Source organism: Equus caballus, chromosome 14 (genome assembly GCF_041296265.1).
Source record: "Equus caballus isolate H_3958 breed thoroughbred chromosome 14, TB-T2T, whole genome shotgun sequence".
Lineage (NCBI taxonomy): Eukaryota > Metazoa > Chordata > Mammalia > Perissodactyla > Equidae > Equus > Equus caballus.
In genome coordinates, this window is record NC_091697.1 from 21214990 (window position 1) to 21233255 (window position 18266).

At 57.2% G+C, this 18266-nt stretch overlaps 2 protein-coding genes across 3 annotated transcripts in view; one reads left to right on the forward strand and one right to left on the reverse strand.

Moving 5' to 3' along the window:
- Nucleotides 1–3844: 3844 nt before the first annotated feature.
- On the forward strand, nucleotides 3845–7783 carry GPRIN1 (G protein regulated inducer of neurite outgrowth 1). Its single transcript, XM_023617177.2, has one exon. The coding sequence runs from the start codon at nucleotides 3984–3986 to the stop codon at nucleotides 6816–6818; it is 2835 nt and encodes a 944-aa protein (XP_023472945.1). The 5' UTR covers nucleotides 3845–3983; the 3' UTR covers nucleotides 6819–7783.
- CDHR2 (cadherin related family member 2) overlaps nucleotides 7775–18266 on the reverse strand; it is a 35809-nt gene continuing 25317 nt past the window's right edge. The window contains exons 18-32 of one of the 2 annotated variants that reach the window (XM_023617171.2): nucleotides 17008–17077; nucleotides 16255–16860; nucleotides 15399–15470; nucleotides 14966–15015; nucleotides 13461–13612; nucleotides 13212–13320; nucleotides 13032–13120; nucleotides 12508–12573; nucleotides 12323–12400; nucleotides 12176–12236; nucleotides 11965–12089; nucleotides 11328–11441; nucleotides 11167–11247; nucleotides 10710–10767; nucleotides 7775–8090 (exon numbers count right to left, since the gene is read on the reverse strand). In XM_023617171.2, the coding sequence (XP_023472939.1) occupies nucleotides 7956–8090; nucleotides 10710–10767; nucleotides 11167–11247; nucleotides 11328–11441; nucleotides 11965–12089; nucleotides 12176–12236; nucleotides 12323–12400; nucleotides 12508–12573; nucleotides 13032–13120; nucleotides 13212–13320; nucleotides 13461–13612; nucleotides 14966–15015; nucleotides 15399–15470; nucleotides 16255–16860; nucleotides 17008–17077 (1866 nt within the window). In that variant the 3' untranslated portion in view covers nucleotides 7775–7955. Of the gene's footprint in view, nucleotides 8094–10709; nucleotides 10768–11166; nucleotides 11248–11327; nucleotides 11442–11964; nucleotides 12090–12175; nucleotides 12237–12322; nucleotides 12401–12507; nucleotides 12574–13031; nucleotides 13121–13211; nucleotides 13321–13460; nucleotides 13613–14965; nucleotides 15016–15398; nucleotides 15471–16254; nucleotides 16861–17007; nucleotides 17078–18266 lie in introns of both variants that reach the window. The other variant, XM_023617170.2, reaches the window with a different exon arrangement.

The window sequence follows — 18266 nt, forward strand, 5'->3', positions numbered from 1 at the left end:
GCATTTCTTATTCACTGCTGTGTCCCCCGTACCAAGGACAGTGTTTAGAACATTGCATATGTGCTCAATAAATGTTCAATTAATGGATGAACTCCTAATTGGCCACAGTAAGTGGAAACTGAGTGTACTGGCCCCTTTAGAAGGGGCCAGTGCTCTCTAGTTTACCATAGTCGCCACTACTCCCTCTTGTCTCCCTCACTCAGGAAGTCAGGAGTCATTAATCACCTCACTTGCTCTGTATTTTTTCCAATGGGAGAAAGATACTTATCTGTGCCCATATCACCATCAAAAGGCAAAAAATGAAGATGGACCCAGTCCATACCATTCAAAACTGATGCCTGCCTGACATCTCTAGGCTGGTGACCTTCCAACTCCTCATTTTTATGCTGCTGAAAACCAGATCCAAAGAATTTCAGCCAGGCCTCTCCTGTCCTTCACACCTACCTCCCAGCGGCTTCCTGGACATCCTCTCTCTAAGTCCCATAGGCACCTCAATTCAGCTTCCCTACCGTCTTCTGCAAAACTGCCCCTCCCGCAAGGTCCATGTTATGGTGATGACCCCATCCCCCATGTCCCATAAGCCCAAAGCCTGAGGGACCCAGTGGTGAGCAGTATCAGCTGAGTCCCCATGCAGGGACCCCAGGTCTCAGCAGGGACCAAAAGGTGTAAAGGGCTCCATGCAGAGTGACATGACTCTGGTTAGGGAAGAACGAGAGGCCTTGGGAACCCCAAGGAAGCTGGTGGGCAAAGAAGGCTCACTGGGGGAGGAGGCGTCCAAACTACAACCTAAGGGTTTCATGAGAGCCAGGCAGGAGGGTGTGTGGAGGCCAAGATGGGAGAAGATGTGAAGCCCTGGATGAACCCAAAGAGGTTGTGCGTGTGTGTGTGTGCGCATGCATGTGTGTGTATGCACTTTGGGGGAGGGAGTGTGTAATGAAATATAAAGCCTAGCAGGTAAGTCAGTACACAGGGGCGTGGAGGCACATTATAGAGTCGGACTTGACCCTAAAGGTAATAGGGAATCATTAAAGGGTTCTTTTTTTCCTGTTTTAAGAAAAGGTAACGTGCACATGTAACCAAAATTCAAACATCACAAAGGAGCATACAAAAAAAAATGTCTTCCAGGGTCCGGCCCGGTGGTGCAGCAGTTAAGTCCACACATTCTGCTTCAGCAGCCCGGGGTTCACCAGTTTGGATCCCGGGTGTGAACCTGCACACCACTTGTCAGGCCGTGCTGTGGCAGGCATCCTACATAAAATAGAGGACAGTGGGCATGGATGTTAGCTCAGGGCCAGTCTTCCTCAGCAAAAAGGGGAGGATTGGTGGCAGACGTTAGCTCAGGGCTAATCTTCCTCAAAAAAAAAAAAAAATCTTTTCCACCCCCAGATCTGCAGTCTCGCTTCCCAGAGGCAATTGCTGCTGAAAGTTTCATAGGTTTCTTTCCAGAAACTTTCTCTTTATAACTAAACCCATAGATGTGTGTCTGTCCTTTTCCTTGGCTACATGCATGGGATCCCACTAGCCATGCTGTCCCCTGGCCTTTTTCACTTAATTTATCTTGGGCATCTTTCCTCATCACTCCACACATTCTAACAGCTCTGGAGGGCCCATGTGGTTGTCCTGCATTTCACGAACTCACTTCCCAGTTTTCCTCTCATCACTTGCCACGTTCTCACGTGCCCTGCGCACACCATCCATCTGTCCTCAAGACCATCCCTGGAGGTGGGCCTGCTGGCCCAGATGCATTGGAAACTCTGATAGAAATTGCTAAATGTCCTTCCCAAAAGATTACAACCAGTTTATTTCCCCCGAAAGAGTGAAGAGGGTTTTGAGCCAAGGAGCGGTATGGTTGGACCAACACCATAGGAAGATCAGTCATTCATTTAACAAGTATTTATTTGGAGCTACTTGCTTACTACCTGCCAGTCATCGTTCTCAGCCCGAGGGTACATCAGGAAACACAACAAAGTCCCACTCCTGGAGCTGACCTTCTACTGGGAGAGACAAGTCATAAACAATAAACAACTGTGTGTATTATGTCACATGGTGACAGGTACTGTGAAGACAAACTGAGCAGGGCAGGGGGGTGGAGAGCGCCAACCAGAGTTGGGAGGAGGCAATTTTATACAGGATAACTTACAGGGAATCCCGGGGAGCAGCCCTTGCAGATATGCGGGAAGGAAAGCATTCCAGGCAGAAGAAACAGGGAGTGCAAAGGCCCCAAGGCAGCGGTGTGACTGGTGCAGCCTAATCTCGGGAGAGTGCTGGGAGAGCAGGCCAAGGGAGGTGCCGTGGCCAGAAAATGCAGGGTGCCGGGGGCCCTTGTAGGGAGTGTACATTTACTTTGCATGAGACCCGGAGCCACTGCCTGGTTCTGAGCAGAGGAGGGATGAGATTTGCCTTGGGTTTTACTCAGATCCTTCTGGCTGCTGTGTTGAGAATAAACTGGAGTGAAGGAAAAAGCAGGGAGAATCCAGATGGAAGATAGTGTGGGTCTAGCTCGGGGTAGTGGCCAGATTCTGGATATATTTTGAAGTAGATTCATTATGTTTTGCTGATGGTTGGGCCATGCGGTGTGAGAGAAGGTCAAGGGTGACTCCAGGGATTCTGGCCTGAGTGCTTGCGAGGTGGCGCTGGAGAAGATGGCGGGAGGAGTGGGTTTGGGGGCATCGGGAGCTCTGCTCGATTTGGCTGCCGAGCGTATCATGGAACAGAGTCACTCACAGACACAGCTGCCTGCCAGACCCTCTCCCTGCATGGCCGCCAGACACCACACTCTTGGCTTGTCCAAAAGGCGACTCCTCCTCTCCCCAGATCTCCTGCCCAGCACCCCATAGCCAGCATCCTGGGGCCACCCCCATCATCACCCCCTACAGCTGCTGGTTCCTATCAGTTTTCCCTCAGATCTCTCAACCCTGCTGCCTCCATCCCCAGGGCCTTCACTGTGCCATGTCTCTTCCAGACTGTTCCAGAGAAGGGGTTGGGTGAATGAATGAAGAACTGGATGAATGAGAGATTGAATGGATGATTGACTGGCCACCTCACAGGACTTGGCCCGCCCCCTCCTCCAGCCCAGCCCCACCATCATCCCAGAGCGGTCTTTGAAAACACGCATATGGGACTATGTCCCTTCCTCTGTAAACTGTTCACGGCTCCCCAGGGCCTACATGTACATAAACTGGTGGCCTACAGACAGAGTTTATTTGGCCCACATAAGTGTTGTTGTTTTTTAATCTTGAATTAACTAGGATATTTTATGTTAAAGTTCTGGATTTCCCACTTCTCGCTGGTATTACCAGGTTGCATTTCTGCAGAGCAATACTTGGCTGGTGGAGCAGTGGCACCCCTTTAGACAGGCTGTGCACTCTCTGGTTTGCCGTAGTCCCCAGCACCCCCTATTGTTTTATACCCAGCCTTCTTCCCTCACTTAAATTACCTACCTGGCCCTGGTGGCATCAGAGTTTGTGATCCATGGCATAGAGGACAAAACCATAACTCCTGGGAGCATGTTGCATGGGGCGGGCTGACAAAGGAGGGGAGATGGCAGATGAAATTAAAAATTAGACTGTGGCCAAGTTGAAGGGCCTTGAATGCCATGTTAGACAGTCTGACCTTTATCCAGAGGGCCAATGGGAGCAGTGAAGCAGGGGAGCAGCATGGTTGGGTTCATGGTTTTCGCCCAGGCCCTGTGGACAGGAGGGAGCCAGACAGGGGCAGAGAAGCAGGTGAGGAGGCCTTGCCACTGGAAGGAGGGTGAGTGAGAACAGGTCCCTGCTGGGTCTCCCTTGAGTCTGAGTCTGCTCTCTCTGTGTTTCAGAACCAGACAGCAGCCCGGGGCCCAAGCATGGTCATGAGGGCGGTTGGGCAGTGCTGAAGACCCAGCCTGGCTCCAGCTGCTTCGAAAGGACTCCAGCCCCCCAGGACCCCAGCCCACAGCCCTCTGCTGCCCACAGGATGGGAGCCTGGGGACTAGGAGCCCGGCCATGAGGGACTGCTGCCCCTCCCAGCAAAAGGCCAGCCCTGCACCCCCCAGGCACACGCCTGCCCAAAGCCCAGGCATGGACTCTAGACACAGCAGCTCCAGTGGGGCTGGGGAAGGGGCCTCCTGCTCTGAGGGCCCTGGCGGGAGCTTGGCCTACCCCTCCCTCATCTGCATCCCTCCCCAAGAGGCAGCCACCAAAGAGGCATTAGGGGCACATGGAGGCTCGATCTCAGGAACACCAGAAACCTCCTTCTCTGGGAGGCCAGAGCCTGTGTCCTCAGTGATAATTGATCCCTCATCCCCGGAGAACAGAAATGCTGTGTTCCTGGAAAGGATGGATTCCAAGTCTTCAAAGCAGCCAGATTCCACTTCCATAGGAAAGGAAGATGCTGGGTCCTTGAGAAAGGCAGATCCCACCTTTATAGGAAAGACAGAGCCTACAGTCTTGGGAAAGGGTGATCCTGTGGCTTCTGGAAGGATGGATCCTGTGACCTCGAGAAAGGAAGATAGTGGATCCTTGGGAAAGGTAGATCCTACATGCTCTGGCAAGGTGGATACAGTGTCCCCCGGGAAGGAGGATCCTGGATGTTCAGCCAAAGTGGATCCTGCATTCCCAAACAAAGAGGAGCCCAAGTATTCAGGAAAAGAGCTTCCTGTGTCCTCAGAAGAAGGGGGTCCTTTGTCTCCAGGAAAGGTGGATCCCATGTCCTTGGGAAAGAGAGGTCCTGGGCCCTCAGGAAAGGGGGATCCCATGTCCTTGGAAAACATGGATTCTGCATCTGCAGGAAAGACAGACCCCAGGTCCTTAGGAACTCTGACTCCAGGGTCATCAGACAAAACTGAGCCTGTATCTTCTGGAACGGTGGCTCTGGGGTCATCAGGAAGGGTCGATCCTACATGCCTGGGGGTGACAGAGCTTGCATCCACGGGAAATGCAGAAAGTGTGTCCTCTGCAAAAGAGGCCCCTCAGTTCCCAGGGAAGGTGGATCCTGCCTCCTCAGGAGAGGGAGACCCTCTGTCTGTGAGAACGCCGAGAACTGTGTCCGCTGGACACGTAGATCTTGTGTTTTCAGGAAAGTTGGACCCCACGTCTTTGAAAACTGTGGACCCTGTGTCTTCAGGCAGGGTGGGTCCACTTTCTTTGGGAAAAGCAGATCCTGTGTCCTCAGGAAAAGCAGAGCCCTTGTCTCCTGGGCAAGCGGAACTGGTGTCTGTGCGAAAGACAGAAACTGAATCCCCAGGAAAGGAGGACCCGGCGTCCAGAAAGGTGGATCCCATTTCTGTGAGAAATGCAAACGCATCATCGTCTGGAAAACTGAATCCTGAATCTTTAGGAAAGACAGCCTCTGTGCCCTTAGGCCCAGGGAATCCCAAGTTCTTGGGGACAGTGGGACCCTCCTCCTCTGCAAAAGCTGAGGCAGTGACTGGGGGGGATGCAGGTCCATCATCCTCGGAGAAAGCAGGTCCCCTGGCCTCTGGAAAGGGGGGTCCCACGGCCTCAGGGAAGGCTGACCCGCATGCCTTGGGCAAAGAGGACCCTCTGAGCAGGGGGAAGGTGGAGAGTGCTCCCACTGGAGAAGTGGACTCCGTGTCTTCAGGAAAGCTGGCCCCTACGACTCTAGGAACAGTCCTGGCATCCTCCGGAAAAGCAGAAGCTGCCCCAGAGGGTAAGGCGGATGTAGAGCAGGGGGATCCTGTGAACTCAAAGGCGGATCCCAGGGCTTCAAAGAAAGCAGAACCCAAGTCTGAGGGCAAAGCAGAAACAAAGCCCCTTAGGCAGGAAGGTCCTGCTTCATCAGACAAAGCAGAGGCTGCATCTCTGCAGAAGAAGCCAGTGGTCTTGGAGAAGGGGGAGCCTGGATCATCAGGAAAAGCAGACCCTGTTGCCTCTGGGAAGGTGGAGCCTGTGGCCCTGGGGAGGGCGGACTCGGCCCCTCCGAGAAAAGCAGAGCCCCCACCCTCGGGGGTGGTACCTCCCCTGACTGCGGAGAAGGCGGAGGCCCCCTCCATAAGGCTGTCAGATGGTAAACCCTGCGGCTCAGCCCCTTCTCCCGCGGGGGCCGGGAGCGGCGGGGGCCGCGTGGAGCCAGCGCCAGCGTCCAGCCCCGAGGCCCCCAGCCTCGGCCAGAAAGGCCCGGCGGCTGCAGCTCCCCCGCCGGGGCCGCGGACTCGCGACAACTTCACGAAGGCGCCGTCGTGGGAGGCGAGTGCCCCGCCGCCGCGCGAGGACGCGGGCACCCAGGCGGGCGCGCAGGCCTGCGTGTCGGTGGCCGTGAGCCCCATGTCTCCGCAGGACGGCGCGGGCGGCCCGGCCTTCAGCTTTCAGGCGGCGCCGCGCGCGCCCAGCCCGGCGCCCGGGCCGCCCTCGCGCCGGGACGCGGGCCTGCAGGTGTCGCTAGGCGCCGCCGAGACGCGCTCCGTGGCCACCGGGCCCATGACGCCGCAGGCCGCCGCGCCACCCGCCTTCCCCGAAGTGCGGGTGCGGCCCGGCTCCGCGCTGGCGGCCGCCGTGGCGTCCCCGGAGGCGGCCGAGCCCGTGCGCGACGTGAGCTGGGACGAAAAGGGCATGACGTGGGAGGTGTACGGCGCCGCCATGGAGGTGGAGGTGCTGGGCATGGCCATCCAGAAGCATCTGGAGCGGCAGATCGAGGAGCACGGCCGCCAAGGGGCGCCCGCGCCGCCGCCCGCCGCCCGCCCGGGCCCGGGCCGCGTGGGCTCCGTGCGCGCCGCGCCCCCCGAGAGCGCGGCCAAGCGCCCGCCAGGCCTGTTCCGCGCGCTGCTGCAGAGCGTGCGCCGGCCGCGCTGCTGCTCGCGGGCCGGGCCCACGGCCGAGTGATCTGCCCCCCTTTTGTACGCCGGGTTTCCAACCTTCTCAGGCTCCCTTCTCTATCCCAGGCTCCTAGAAGGGATCCCCTCGACGCGCGACAGGCCTCCAACGGGTGGGCAGCCTATAGGGCTCCTCATCCCCTTCTTCTCAGCCCCGCCACCACACAAATGAACCCCCTCCACCCAGCTCCCTCGAGGTCATGAGCCCACGAACCCCGTCCTGGCACCCCATTGTCCCCTCATGGCCCTCAGCTCCACTCCCGGTCACACCTGTGACTTTGGAGACCTGCTCAGCACCCCCACCCCCAGCCCTGAGAGCTGAGGCAGGCTCCTGAGAGGTCCAGACTGGAGTGCTGAGACTCCAGTGGCGACCAGGTCCCCAGAACGAGAGCGTCTCTCTACAAAAGCTCCAAGTGTGCAAGGATTAGTGTGTGAGACCCCCGAGTGTGCAAGGCTCTGAATGTGAGGCCCTGGGCGTGTGTGAGTGCATGTCCATGTGGCGGGCTGGCCCCCATGGCCCAGGCATCTCTTGCATGCTGGTAGTCGTCCCCAAGTCCTGTCTCCCCTCACCTGGCCCCACCCCTAATCCTATCTCCACCCTCACTGGACACTGGTTCACAATTCCCAGACAGGAGAGGGCAGCTGTGGGAGTGCCCTGGGGGGCAGCCAAAAGGAGAGTCGCAGAAAGATCAGAGGGTCTCAGACTGGTCTGAGATCACGCTCAGAGGCTCACAGAATTTCTTGGGCCCAGGCAGCCTGGGTGACAGCTGGTCGTGGGTGGTGGGGCAGGACAGAGAGCTCATACACAACACAGTTGTCCCTTAAAGGCCACCCTCTCCAGCCCCTCGTCCCCCCCGTGTGCTGTGAGCTCCACAGATCCCTTGTGACCACTCAGTACCCCGTCCCCACCCTTCCAGCCACAGTTTTTGGCTACAACCTGTCACAATATACATTGATAATAAAATTTTCCCCCAACTCGTGTCAGCTGTGATTGGCTCTGAGCAGAAGAGGGCAGAACAACAGGATATATTATTATGTTCAAGGAGAGGTAGGTATAATGAGGGTGACAAGGTCTCTTTCGAGGTGGACCAGAAGCGTAGGAGCCCACGCAGGGCTCTGTGGCAAGGGTCCAGTGGCAGGGCCCCCATCACAGGTCTGTGGTGTCCAGGCCAGCGTTGGCGAAGGACAAATCCTCCTTCTGTCCACCCGTGCCCCTCTTCCTTCCTTCCAGCACCAGGCTCAGGGGCTCTGGATCTGGCTCCGTCGGACAGGGCAGGGGCTTCTGCTGTGGGGAGAGGGCGGTGTGAAGAGCAGGGGCAAGACTGGGTGAGCTCCCCAGTCCTTAGGGGAGTGGGTGGCCCTTCAAGCCCATGAGCAGATGGCTCCTTGGTTGGGGGTCCACCTGCTCCCCCTGGGGCCTCAGTTTCCTAGCTGTGTCCCATAGGTGACCATGGCCACTGGTGGTGAAGCATGGGCCTGGGGGTCCACTCTGGCTTTTGCCCCACCCATGGACACAGCAGCACTTTGGGCTTCTGCCCAGTCCTAAATAATGCCGGGCCCTGTGTCCTGTGCCACGGAGCCAGTCCAGCACGGTTCCTGTCACCTGCACCCCACGGCAGGCACCATGGTAGGTGCGGTCCATCCACTACTTCAAGTATCCACTGGAACCCCCTTGAGGGAGACATTGTGTCCCCCATTTTATACATGTGTACACTGAGGCTCGGAGGCTCTCATGGTCAGGAATGGGTAGAGCAGGGTGTAGACTGCTGGTCTCGCTGGCTCTAAAGCCTGTCCGCGGTGCAGTGCTGTCCCTGGCCGAATTTGACATCTCTTTCTGCCACCCTCAGAGGGACACGTCCCCCCGGGGTCCCACCTGCAGTTCATGGTGCACACTCATCTCTCTGCCTTTCCTCTTGCCCCCCTCACGTGACCTGCTGTACACCTCCTCATAGGTGTGCCCTCCTGCGGACCAGCCAGGCCCCTGGGCTCAGCCACTCAGACAGAGACCCCCCCGGGGGCGGAGCCCTGCTGCCACCAGCCTCCGCAGGGCACTCCAAGGGCTTTCTCCGGACGGGCTGTTCAGTCCCTGGTAAACAGCGGAACATCTGAGGGGCCCCAGGAGGGACTAAACATTCTGCCCCTGCTCCCTGGAGCCCTCACCACAGACACCTCGCGGAGCTGTTGGCACCGTGCAACCCAGGAAAATGCGGCCTGGCCCAGGAGACAGGAGGCCCGGGTTTTGGGCTGCTCTTGCCTTGCAAGCTTTCTGACCTTGGGCAAGTCAGCACCCCTCTCTGGCCTCAGTTCTGGAAAAGTTGGATTGAATGAGCCCTCAGTTCTCTCAGACCTTCTGCACAAACATTTCCTGAGGTCTTGGGTGAGTCAGGGCACTGAGGGATCCACAGAAAAGGGCCGCACCTGTGTTCCCCACCCAGAGACCCAAGGCCCGCCTCCTGTGGCAGGAGAGGGCTTGGAGCCTGGGGCCACTTCTCCAATTGTAACAATTCCTGTACCAACCCCCTGCAGTCCCATGACAGATTGGCTCTTTCCTGGCTTTGAAGGCTCTCAGCGGCTTGGCCCCCTCCCTCTCCAGAATCTTCTCTCAGAGCTCCCTGCTTCTGCCCAGCACACAGGGTCCCACTGCTGGGGACCCTGACCCCACTCCCCTCTGGGGGTCAGCTTTGGCCTCCGCCAGGGGCCACCTGCCTCGCCACAAGTTCTGGCAGGCAGGACTGCTCCCTTGGGCCTCAGTTCCCCCCCAGACATGTTCATTGGAGTTTTTGCCTCAAACCATCTTCAACCAGAGATGAGCTGTCTACCCAGGGGCCACCAGCGCTGCCTGGCAGCCTGGATTGTCACCCATGACCTCTATCCTTGGGAACCCATTTAGAGACCTTCATGCTACAGCCAGGTCCCTGTGCAACATTCTGGCATTTTAACACCCATGAGAGGCTCTGGTTGACCAAATCTTTCCAAGTAAGGGTCCTCAAGGGAAAATAAGTCCTGAAGCCTGAGGGAAGGCTGAGACCCCCCTGGAGGGCAAGGCCTGGCTGAGGGCAGGACCCAGAGAGGGGTGGCAGAAAGTGGATGGTGGGTGGATACCTACCCCCGGCCCCCACACAGAGAACTGACATCTTTAAAGCTCAATGGGCCTTGGAGCTCCTACTGCAGAGTGGTTTTCAGAGGGGAAGGAGAGAGGATAGTTCCCTCTGGTTCTGGCGCCCCATCCCCCACCCAGCCTGCTGGTCTGCTCCCATGGTCCTCAATCCCACCTGCTCTTTAGAACCCCCGCAGCTTTAACAGTATAGTCACACCCAGGCCCACATGGCCATTGGCTCAGAATCTCTGGGCTGTGATCTAGTATCAGTATGTCTAAAGAGCTCCTCCCGTGATTCCCATCAGCAGCCCAGGCTGTGTGAACTCTTGATCTAACTGAACCAACTAACCTATTGAACAAATGATGATACTGTTGTTTACGTGAGCCTACCTTCTCTCCTTTGCTAGATGGTATTCACCTTCAGGTCTCTTCCCCCACCCTGCCAGCTTTTATATAAAGGATATAAAGGGAAGGAACCAGATTCCTGAGCACTTGCTTTGTGCCAGGTGGTTTCTATCCCTGTTCTTATCTCACCCTCACAACAGCCCTGCATGGCTGGTGTTCTGATCCCCATTTACAGATGAGAAAACAGAACCAGAGGGAAGAAGTCACCCACCCAGGGTCACAGTGAATGAGTAGAGAAGCAAAGATTGGACCTCATTGCAAAGCCTAGGGCTTCCCAGGGCTTGGTGCAGAGACATGCCCAAGTCAGCAGCAGGTACTTCAGCTCTGTCCTGAACCCCACCCCTTCAGAGAAGGACCCCAAGTCAGAAACCCCAGGCACCAACTCATCCCCCATCTTGCCTTGATTTTCTGCTTGTCCTTTTCCAGGTCCACGGAGTTGTCATCCAGGGAGTTGAGGCTGTGGGGTAGATGATGGAGCTCAGATAGTTGGCAGGCCCTGTCCTCCCTGTCTGTAACCCACAACCACCACTGCCTCCACAACCATCACCACCACCACCACACCATCACATCCACCACCATCACACCATCACCTCCAACACTACCATCACCTCCACCACTACCATCACTGTCACCACCACCATCACCACCCCCAGACCACCATCTCCACTGTCACCACGACCATCATCACCACCATCACACTATCACTGTCACCACCATCACCTCCACCACCACCATCACCACCACCACTACTACCATCCCTGTCATCACCACCATCATGACCACCATCACACCATCACCATCACCACCATCACCTCTACTACCACCATCTAGCCTGGCTTTTAGGGGCACTGCTCACCTGACGTTGTCCAGGTCACTGGAGGAGGATTGGGACTCAAAGCCCAGGTCCTTGGTGGCGAGGTTCAGCATAGGATTGGCCCTGGAGAGAAGCCACAGTCAAGTGGCGGTGGGCCTCAGCCACCCCCTGGGGTCTCTTACCCACCTCCAACCCCTGCTTACCGCTCAGAGGTGTACATGTTGGTTCCGGGGATGGCTGAGTCTGAGGGCATCATCCCTACCGCTGTCTTCCGGGCCTCCTTGGCAGCCTTCACAGCCAGAAGCTTCCGGTGGTAGCTGTGGGGAACCGAGAGGGGGTCACTACTTTCCCTGCAAACACTGTGTGCGCCATGCAGGCCCTGAGAGGGGAACTTCACTGCGCCCCTACAGGTGACAGTGTCAGCTCCATTTTACAGAGGGTACAAGTAAGAGCCAGAGAAGGGAAGTGATTTGCCGAAGGCCATACAGCTGGCCAGTGACAAAGTCTACACTCAAACCCAGATGTGGCTGCTGACTCCATGCGTATTGGAAAGGGAAAAAGAAGCAGAATTTATTCAGTACATCGTATGTGTCAAACATCATGCTGGGTGTGAAATGCAATTGCTTCCTGAGTGCTCTGAGGAATCTAGTGTCATGCCCATTCTGCAAATAGGGATGCTGAGGCTCAGGGAGAGAAGATGACCTGCCCAAAATGTCACAACAGGTCACTGGGAACTGAATACAGATACAGCTGACATGGAAAGCCCCGCTCATTCTGCCCCCAGCTGTCGTGGGCGGTGGGAGAGGTGAGGCTGGAGACACAGAGTGATGGGAGCAGCACCTTCTCCGGGCACACACAAGGACTGTGGTCATGATCACAATGACCAGCAGCAAAGCCACTCCCAGTCCTATGATGACGCCAGTGAGCACCTTCGGCGTGTCTGCCTCCTGGCTCTCCTGGGAGCCCTGGAAGAGAAGGAGTGTGAGGGAGGCTCTGGGGCCAACCTCCTCCCTCCTCGCTCCCCCATGACCTTTGCCCTGCCGACACTCACCAGCACCACCAGCCCCTGCTGCAGCAGCCGCGTCAGTGAGTCCTGGTCACTCCGGATCATCCTGGCCACAGAGCCCAGCTCAGACCCGAGGGACACTGGCATCCCCCAGGCTTCCTGCTTACCCACCCCAGAGGCAGCCCTACTCACGAACTCAGCTCGTTCAATGTCAGGGCCGTCCCATTCGGGAAGACAAAGTAGGCATCCAGGTAGGACCGGCCTTGGGCCCTGGAATAGGGCAGGAGTGAAGAGTCAGCAGCCTGGAACCAGGCAGCAGGCCCTTCCTGCTGCTGCTTCTCTTCCTCCTCCCAAACACCGGGCCTGTGGGCACTCACCGAGCCGTTTCCATGTCCTGAATGTTCACAACGTAGACAGTGGTCCTGGTTGCCTGGGCAAGAGCCCTGCAAAGAGGACAGGTGTCAAGAGTCCTGGGGTAGGGGCCTTAGCCCAGGCATGTGGCCAGGGCTCTGCCAGTGGAATTAGGAATTGCGTGAATTAGAAAGAGGCATCTCTTCTGGACAACTCCATTGCCTAAGCAGGTAGTACCTCTGTGCAAAGTAGACAAAGAAACCCCTTCCCCTGGGCTAGGTTTACAGCTTAGCAAGCACAGCGCCTTTGTGCAGCGCACATAGCCTTCACAGCTGTACATGGCAGCCCCGTTTAGGCTTCTCTCTGCCCAACCAACCATAGGCTTCTGGGGACATGCAGAAAGGAAGGGCAGGTACAGGGTCAAAGACAGGGACAAGGTGAAGTGTGGGTCAGGGACAGGGTTGAGGGGCAATCCATCCAGGTCTTGTCGGGGACCACGCTCCCAGGCCCTGTTCCTCCCCACAGTCCCTTCCCAGGCTCCCAGACATACGCCTTAATCTCCTCCAAGTGGGCGAGCACCTCCTCCTTGTTGGTGGAGAACTGTAGCCTCACACGGTAACTCTCGTCCACAGTGAAGAGCTGTGAAGGAGGACGTGGGGACAGATGAGGCACAAGGGACGCAGGGGCTGGCAGAGGGCCCTGGCGGCTGGAGGCAGGGCCCGACACTCACGTTCAGGGTGATTCTGGCTTCCCGGGCAGGGCCTACGGAAGGTCTGTCCTGGGCCCGGACAGTCACTTGGTAGGTGCCTTGGAGAGTGGAATCAAGGTTGGTCACCAGCCTGTGGAAGGTAGGAGGGCACACCTCAGACCTGGAACCCCAGCTGGAGTCCTCTGGAGCCCACCTGTACACCTCCCAGGAACTCAGTGCCTTGAGGCCCCCTTTGGCTCCCCACCCCATCCAGGGGCTGCCCGCAGTTACACAATGTTGCCAATGAACTCATTGTCCGCCGAGGAGGTGGAGACCCGGAATAAGCCCTGGAAAGTGGTCGTGGCTCCATCCTTAGTGATGAAATCCACTTGGAGGATGGAGAACAGGATGGCCCCGTTGTCTCCTGAGTCATCGTCTCTGGCCTGGGGGCAAGAGTGGACAACATCTGGCGGCCAGGCCAGGTACCCTTGCACCCCTAGCAGGAATCAGAGGCTAGGGTGGCCTGGGAGGCTGGTCCTCATAATCTCCATCGGCCTTCCCCAGGCCAGCCCAGCTAAGCAAGTGTGTTAGACAGTGTGCGTGCTCTGCAAATCCAGGTTTGGACAAGTCCCTGCCCCTGGGCCCAGCTCAACAGGTCACTGCTCAAAGTCCCTCCCACGTGGAAATGCTGCCTGTTCCCTTTCCCTCCACTGCTACACAATCGCACAGCACGAGGACCCTCAGAGTCCCTGAGCACCTGCCGTGAGCCAGGCACCTCCCGTCGGATCCCTCGTTTCCGTGCTTACTGACTGAGGATGAATTCCCGAGTGGACCGTGAAATGACGGGAGAGAGGGCACAAACATTTTTACTCATTCTAGTGCCTTTTAGAGAAAAATACAGCCAGCACACAGAGCCACCAGTCCACTGATGTCACTGTTCCGGATGAGGCCACACCGGGTGTTTAAGTTTCAAAAACGAGTTGATTTAACGAAAACTGTTCAAAGCCATGGCCAGACTCATGACACTGGAATGAACAGACTGAGATTGGAAAATCGACTGTGTGAGGCTTGAAAGAACCTAGAGAGGGAGAACCAGCACCCCATTTTATGAGAGGAAACTGGGGCTCCAGGAGCGACTGTGTCTGCCAAAGACTTGGGCCTGAGTGGGGAAGGCCCGGCCGGCCGCCCCGACGCCCGTGCCCTTTCCACAGCTCAGCACCTCCCAGATACCTCCCACCTCTTGACCCAGAGAGGCGACCGCCAGGCAGCCGGCATCCTGTCCAGGGAAGGGGAGTGTCAGAGAGGCATGGCAGCACCCCAGGGCAGTCAGAGGGCCACAGGCCTGGCCCCGGCTGTGTGGGAGGCCTCGCCCCGCATGCAGAGCCACCACCCTCCAGTAAACACACCCGCATCCAACACATTCGAAAAGACTGAAAGTATTTTTATAATTTTGCTCTGGAAATTATTTAACTACGAGGAACTCATTTAATTTACAGCTGCTGTGATTTCTCAGTAATCCTCCAGAATTACAGCGCAGTGCGAGAGAGCTAGCCGGCAAGTGGTTTTTATGATCATGAAATTTTTATGAATACTAAATTTAACAATTAATGAAGTTTAATCATATCAATTAGGCAGGTGTTCATTTCCATTCTGGGGTATTCTTCTCATGTGTTGGAGCCAATAAATTTCCTTGCCAGTGTAAGAAAATTTTGAGGGCAGCTGAAAGGCCTGAAGGCCTTGGCCTGGGGTCTCCTGGGGCTAATGTGACTGGACAAAGGCCGAAGCCAAGGACTTACCCGGACAGAAGCCACCTGCTGGTTGGGAATCACAAGCTCTGGGATGATCACTGCAAGTGTGGACAGGAAGAGGTCAGTGGGGTCAGAGCCATTGCCCACCTGGCCTAGCACGGGCCACAAGCCCAGCTCAGAGCTCATCCCCCCAAACCTGCCCTCAGCCTCTCCACCACCAGAGACCCCATGACAACCACCCCTGAGCCATTAGTTAGCAGGTCATCCGCCTCCCACTGTGCAGATGGTGAAACTGAGGCCCAGAGAGGGAGGGCCTGGCCCAGGAGCAGATGTGAGTTGGGGCAAAGCTGGGGTGAACACTCAGGCCTCCCCGCTTGTTGAAACCCTGGGGGACAGGCGGGGTTGGAGGCCTTCTGGGAGTTGCCCAAGGGTAGTGCCAGGAGAGCATGGTGTGGTGGGGAGGGAGCGGCTTGCTGCTTACCAAACGTCTTATCCTCAGGCAGAAAGTAAGGCGCGTTGTCATTCACGTCCTCGATGGTGATGGGGAGGCTTCCTAGGGGACAAGGTTGGCTGGCTCTGGTCTCTAGCAAAGGCCTGACCCAGAAAACCTGGGCCTTGGCCATGCTCCCAGCAGCGTCCCTCACGTGCATCACCCATGCTCAGCGCCCTCCCCTCCTCCTGACCCGGGGTGCCCACTCGGTCTCCTCCGGCCTTTGCAGGAGGGAGTATCCTCCCCAGACCTCAGAGAGGGTAAACAACTTGTCCAGAGTCACACAGGAAGAGTGGTGGGCCAGATGGAGCCCCACCCAGGTATGTCCCACCTGACTACAACGTTCTACTGACACTTCCTACCTGTGTAAGCCAGGTTACTGAACACCCACCCTGTGCCTCAGTTTCCTCATCTATAAAACTGGATAGGGATTACCTACCTCACGGCTTGTGTGGGACTAAAATGAAGAAATGCTTACAACGTGCCTAGCACAGCTTTTGGCTGTAGGAAGGACTAGCTGCTACGCTGGCCGTTAATATGGTTCTTTTTGCTCCCCAGTGTCAGAGGTGGGGTACGTGTCCACACCTGACTCCGGTATGCTCTTTCCTTCACACTGCCTCGCAGCAGAACAGCATTAATTCAGGGCTTACTCTGGGCCAAGCCCTGCGCTAAGCACCCTACACACATGTTCACATCCAATCTTCACAGCCAAGCTCCCACCCAACCTCACTTCATAGACGGGGAAACTGAAGCTTTGGGTGGTGTCACCCCTTTCCCAGCTGGTAAGGGCTGCAGCCAGGATTTGAACCCAGACCTTGTGGGTGCCCCCAAGGCCAGGTTGCCTCACCATTGTTGCTGTAGGCCTCGAAGCGGGGGTCCGTGGTGAGGTCACAGGCCCTCACGACCAGCGTGACCAGGTCACAGGTCTCATAGTCAATGGCCTCACTCTGATTGATGAACACAGAGCCGTTGGCCAGCACTGAGAACCAGCCGTGGCACAGGCTGCCCACGTCGACTCCGGCCTTGGTGCAGAGGACATTCACAAGCTGCACCTCCAGCTGGGCCATGGTATCCACATCTCGGGCCACCACTTCAGCCACCAGGCCATGCTGCGAGCCGTTCTCAGCCACACGGATGCCGTGGAGCGAGGCTGAGTCCAGGGTGGGCGGCTCGTCATTCACGTCCTCCACTTCCACAACCACTTGTGCCGTGGCCTCAGCCCCCTGGGGGTCTGGGTTCTCAGCATTCACGGTCAGCGTGAAGGAGTTCTGTGTCTCGTAGTCCAGGCTCACATCCGAGGGCAGCCAGAGGCGGCCCTCAGCCCACCCAGACCCCAGCACCGAGCCTCGGAGCATGAAGTTGTTGGCGCCACTGCCCGACAGGCTGAAGCTGATGCGGTTGTTGGCTTCCGTCTGGTCTGCATCCCGGGCCTCCACCACGCCCACCAGCACTCCTGTGGGCGAGGGCAGAGTTCCGAGGGGCCCCTGGCCTGGCCACTGGAGGCTTCCTCTGCCCTCAGCTCCCTCGGGCGCTCCAGGCCCACCCTGGGAGGGGTCAGGTGCCCCAGCCCCCGTGCCCAGCCTGCCCAGGGAGGACTCACCTGGGTCCCTCTCCTTCACCTGGAAGGTGTAGTTGGACTTGTCGAAGATGGGCAGGTTATCATTGATGTCCTGCAAGCAGAGGGAGTTCTGAGTCCAGGGACGGCAGGAGCCCCAGGGCTGAGCCTCCCCAGAGCCACTCTGAGAAGCCAATACTTCCCCTGGCCGCAGGCACAGACTGTCTGTCCGTATCTCCTCAGATATCACTGCCCACTTCACAGATGAGAAGACGGGCTTTGAGAGGACAGAACTAGCTCAGGTCACACCTCCGGGGCTCAGAGGCCTGTGGTGGGACCTCTGAAGTTAGCTAGATGCTTTCTGGGAGCCCCACCTCCTCCCTGTTTCTCAGACCGTAGTTCAGAGCTGTCTTAGAGCCTGCTTTCCGCAAGGACAGTTCCGAGTCCTGGTCTGTGTCCTTCTCTGGCCCAGCTTGGCTCCCCATCTCGCAGATTTATTATGTTGGAACCCATACCACTGTGTTTCCACAAGGCCCTACAGCCCAAGCTTTCCCTCGCCCCCTCTTTTCTCCTGTCCCTCTTGCCCTCAGCCGACCCCAGGACACTTGCTCTGTGTTCACGCCGAGCTGGGCTCAGGACGCCTCCCAGGGCTTAGACCTAGTCCTGCCCTCAGACGCTGCTGTTTCCTGTTCTCCGCCTTCCCTCTCCAGCCCTGGCCGCCCTGCACAGATGGAGTGCTGCCACCGTTGTCACCGCTTTGTCCCTGTCACTGGCATGTGCTGGCCACGCCCTGGGCTCTTCCAGCCCTTCCCCAGGGCGGCCACAGGCGTCTGCTTGTGCGTTCAGCTATTTCTAAATAACGGTGGAACGGACATCTTTGAAAACAAAGCCCTCTCCCCGCTAACGAGGTATGTTTTCCGGTGGTGATTTCCCAGCAGTGGTGTTACTGCTCAACGCACGCAGCCAGCTGCCCTCTCAGGGTCATCCTGACTCAGAGGAGCGGCTACGAGCACAGCTCTGAATGGAACCCGGCTCCACCTTGGCCTCGCCTGTGACTTCGACCTCTCTTGGCCTCAGTGTCTTCATCTACAAAATGGGATCATAGTCCCCACTTGCAGGGCCCTGTGAGGACTGGCTCACGGGTATGAAAGGGCCATGCTCACTCAGTGAAGGCCATTCTGCTTTCTTCCTTCTTTGTGGCCGACTTCCACCCCAGGGACAGCTGACAAGTCATCATTTAGCTTCTGTTTCTCCCTTTTCCCTGAGGTCTCACTCTAATCCTTGTAGGAAAGCAGCACATCCTA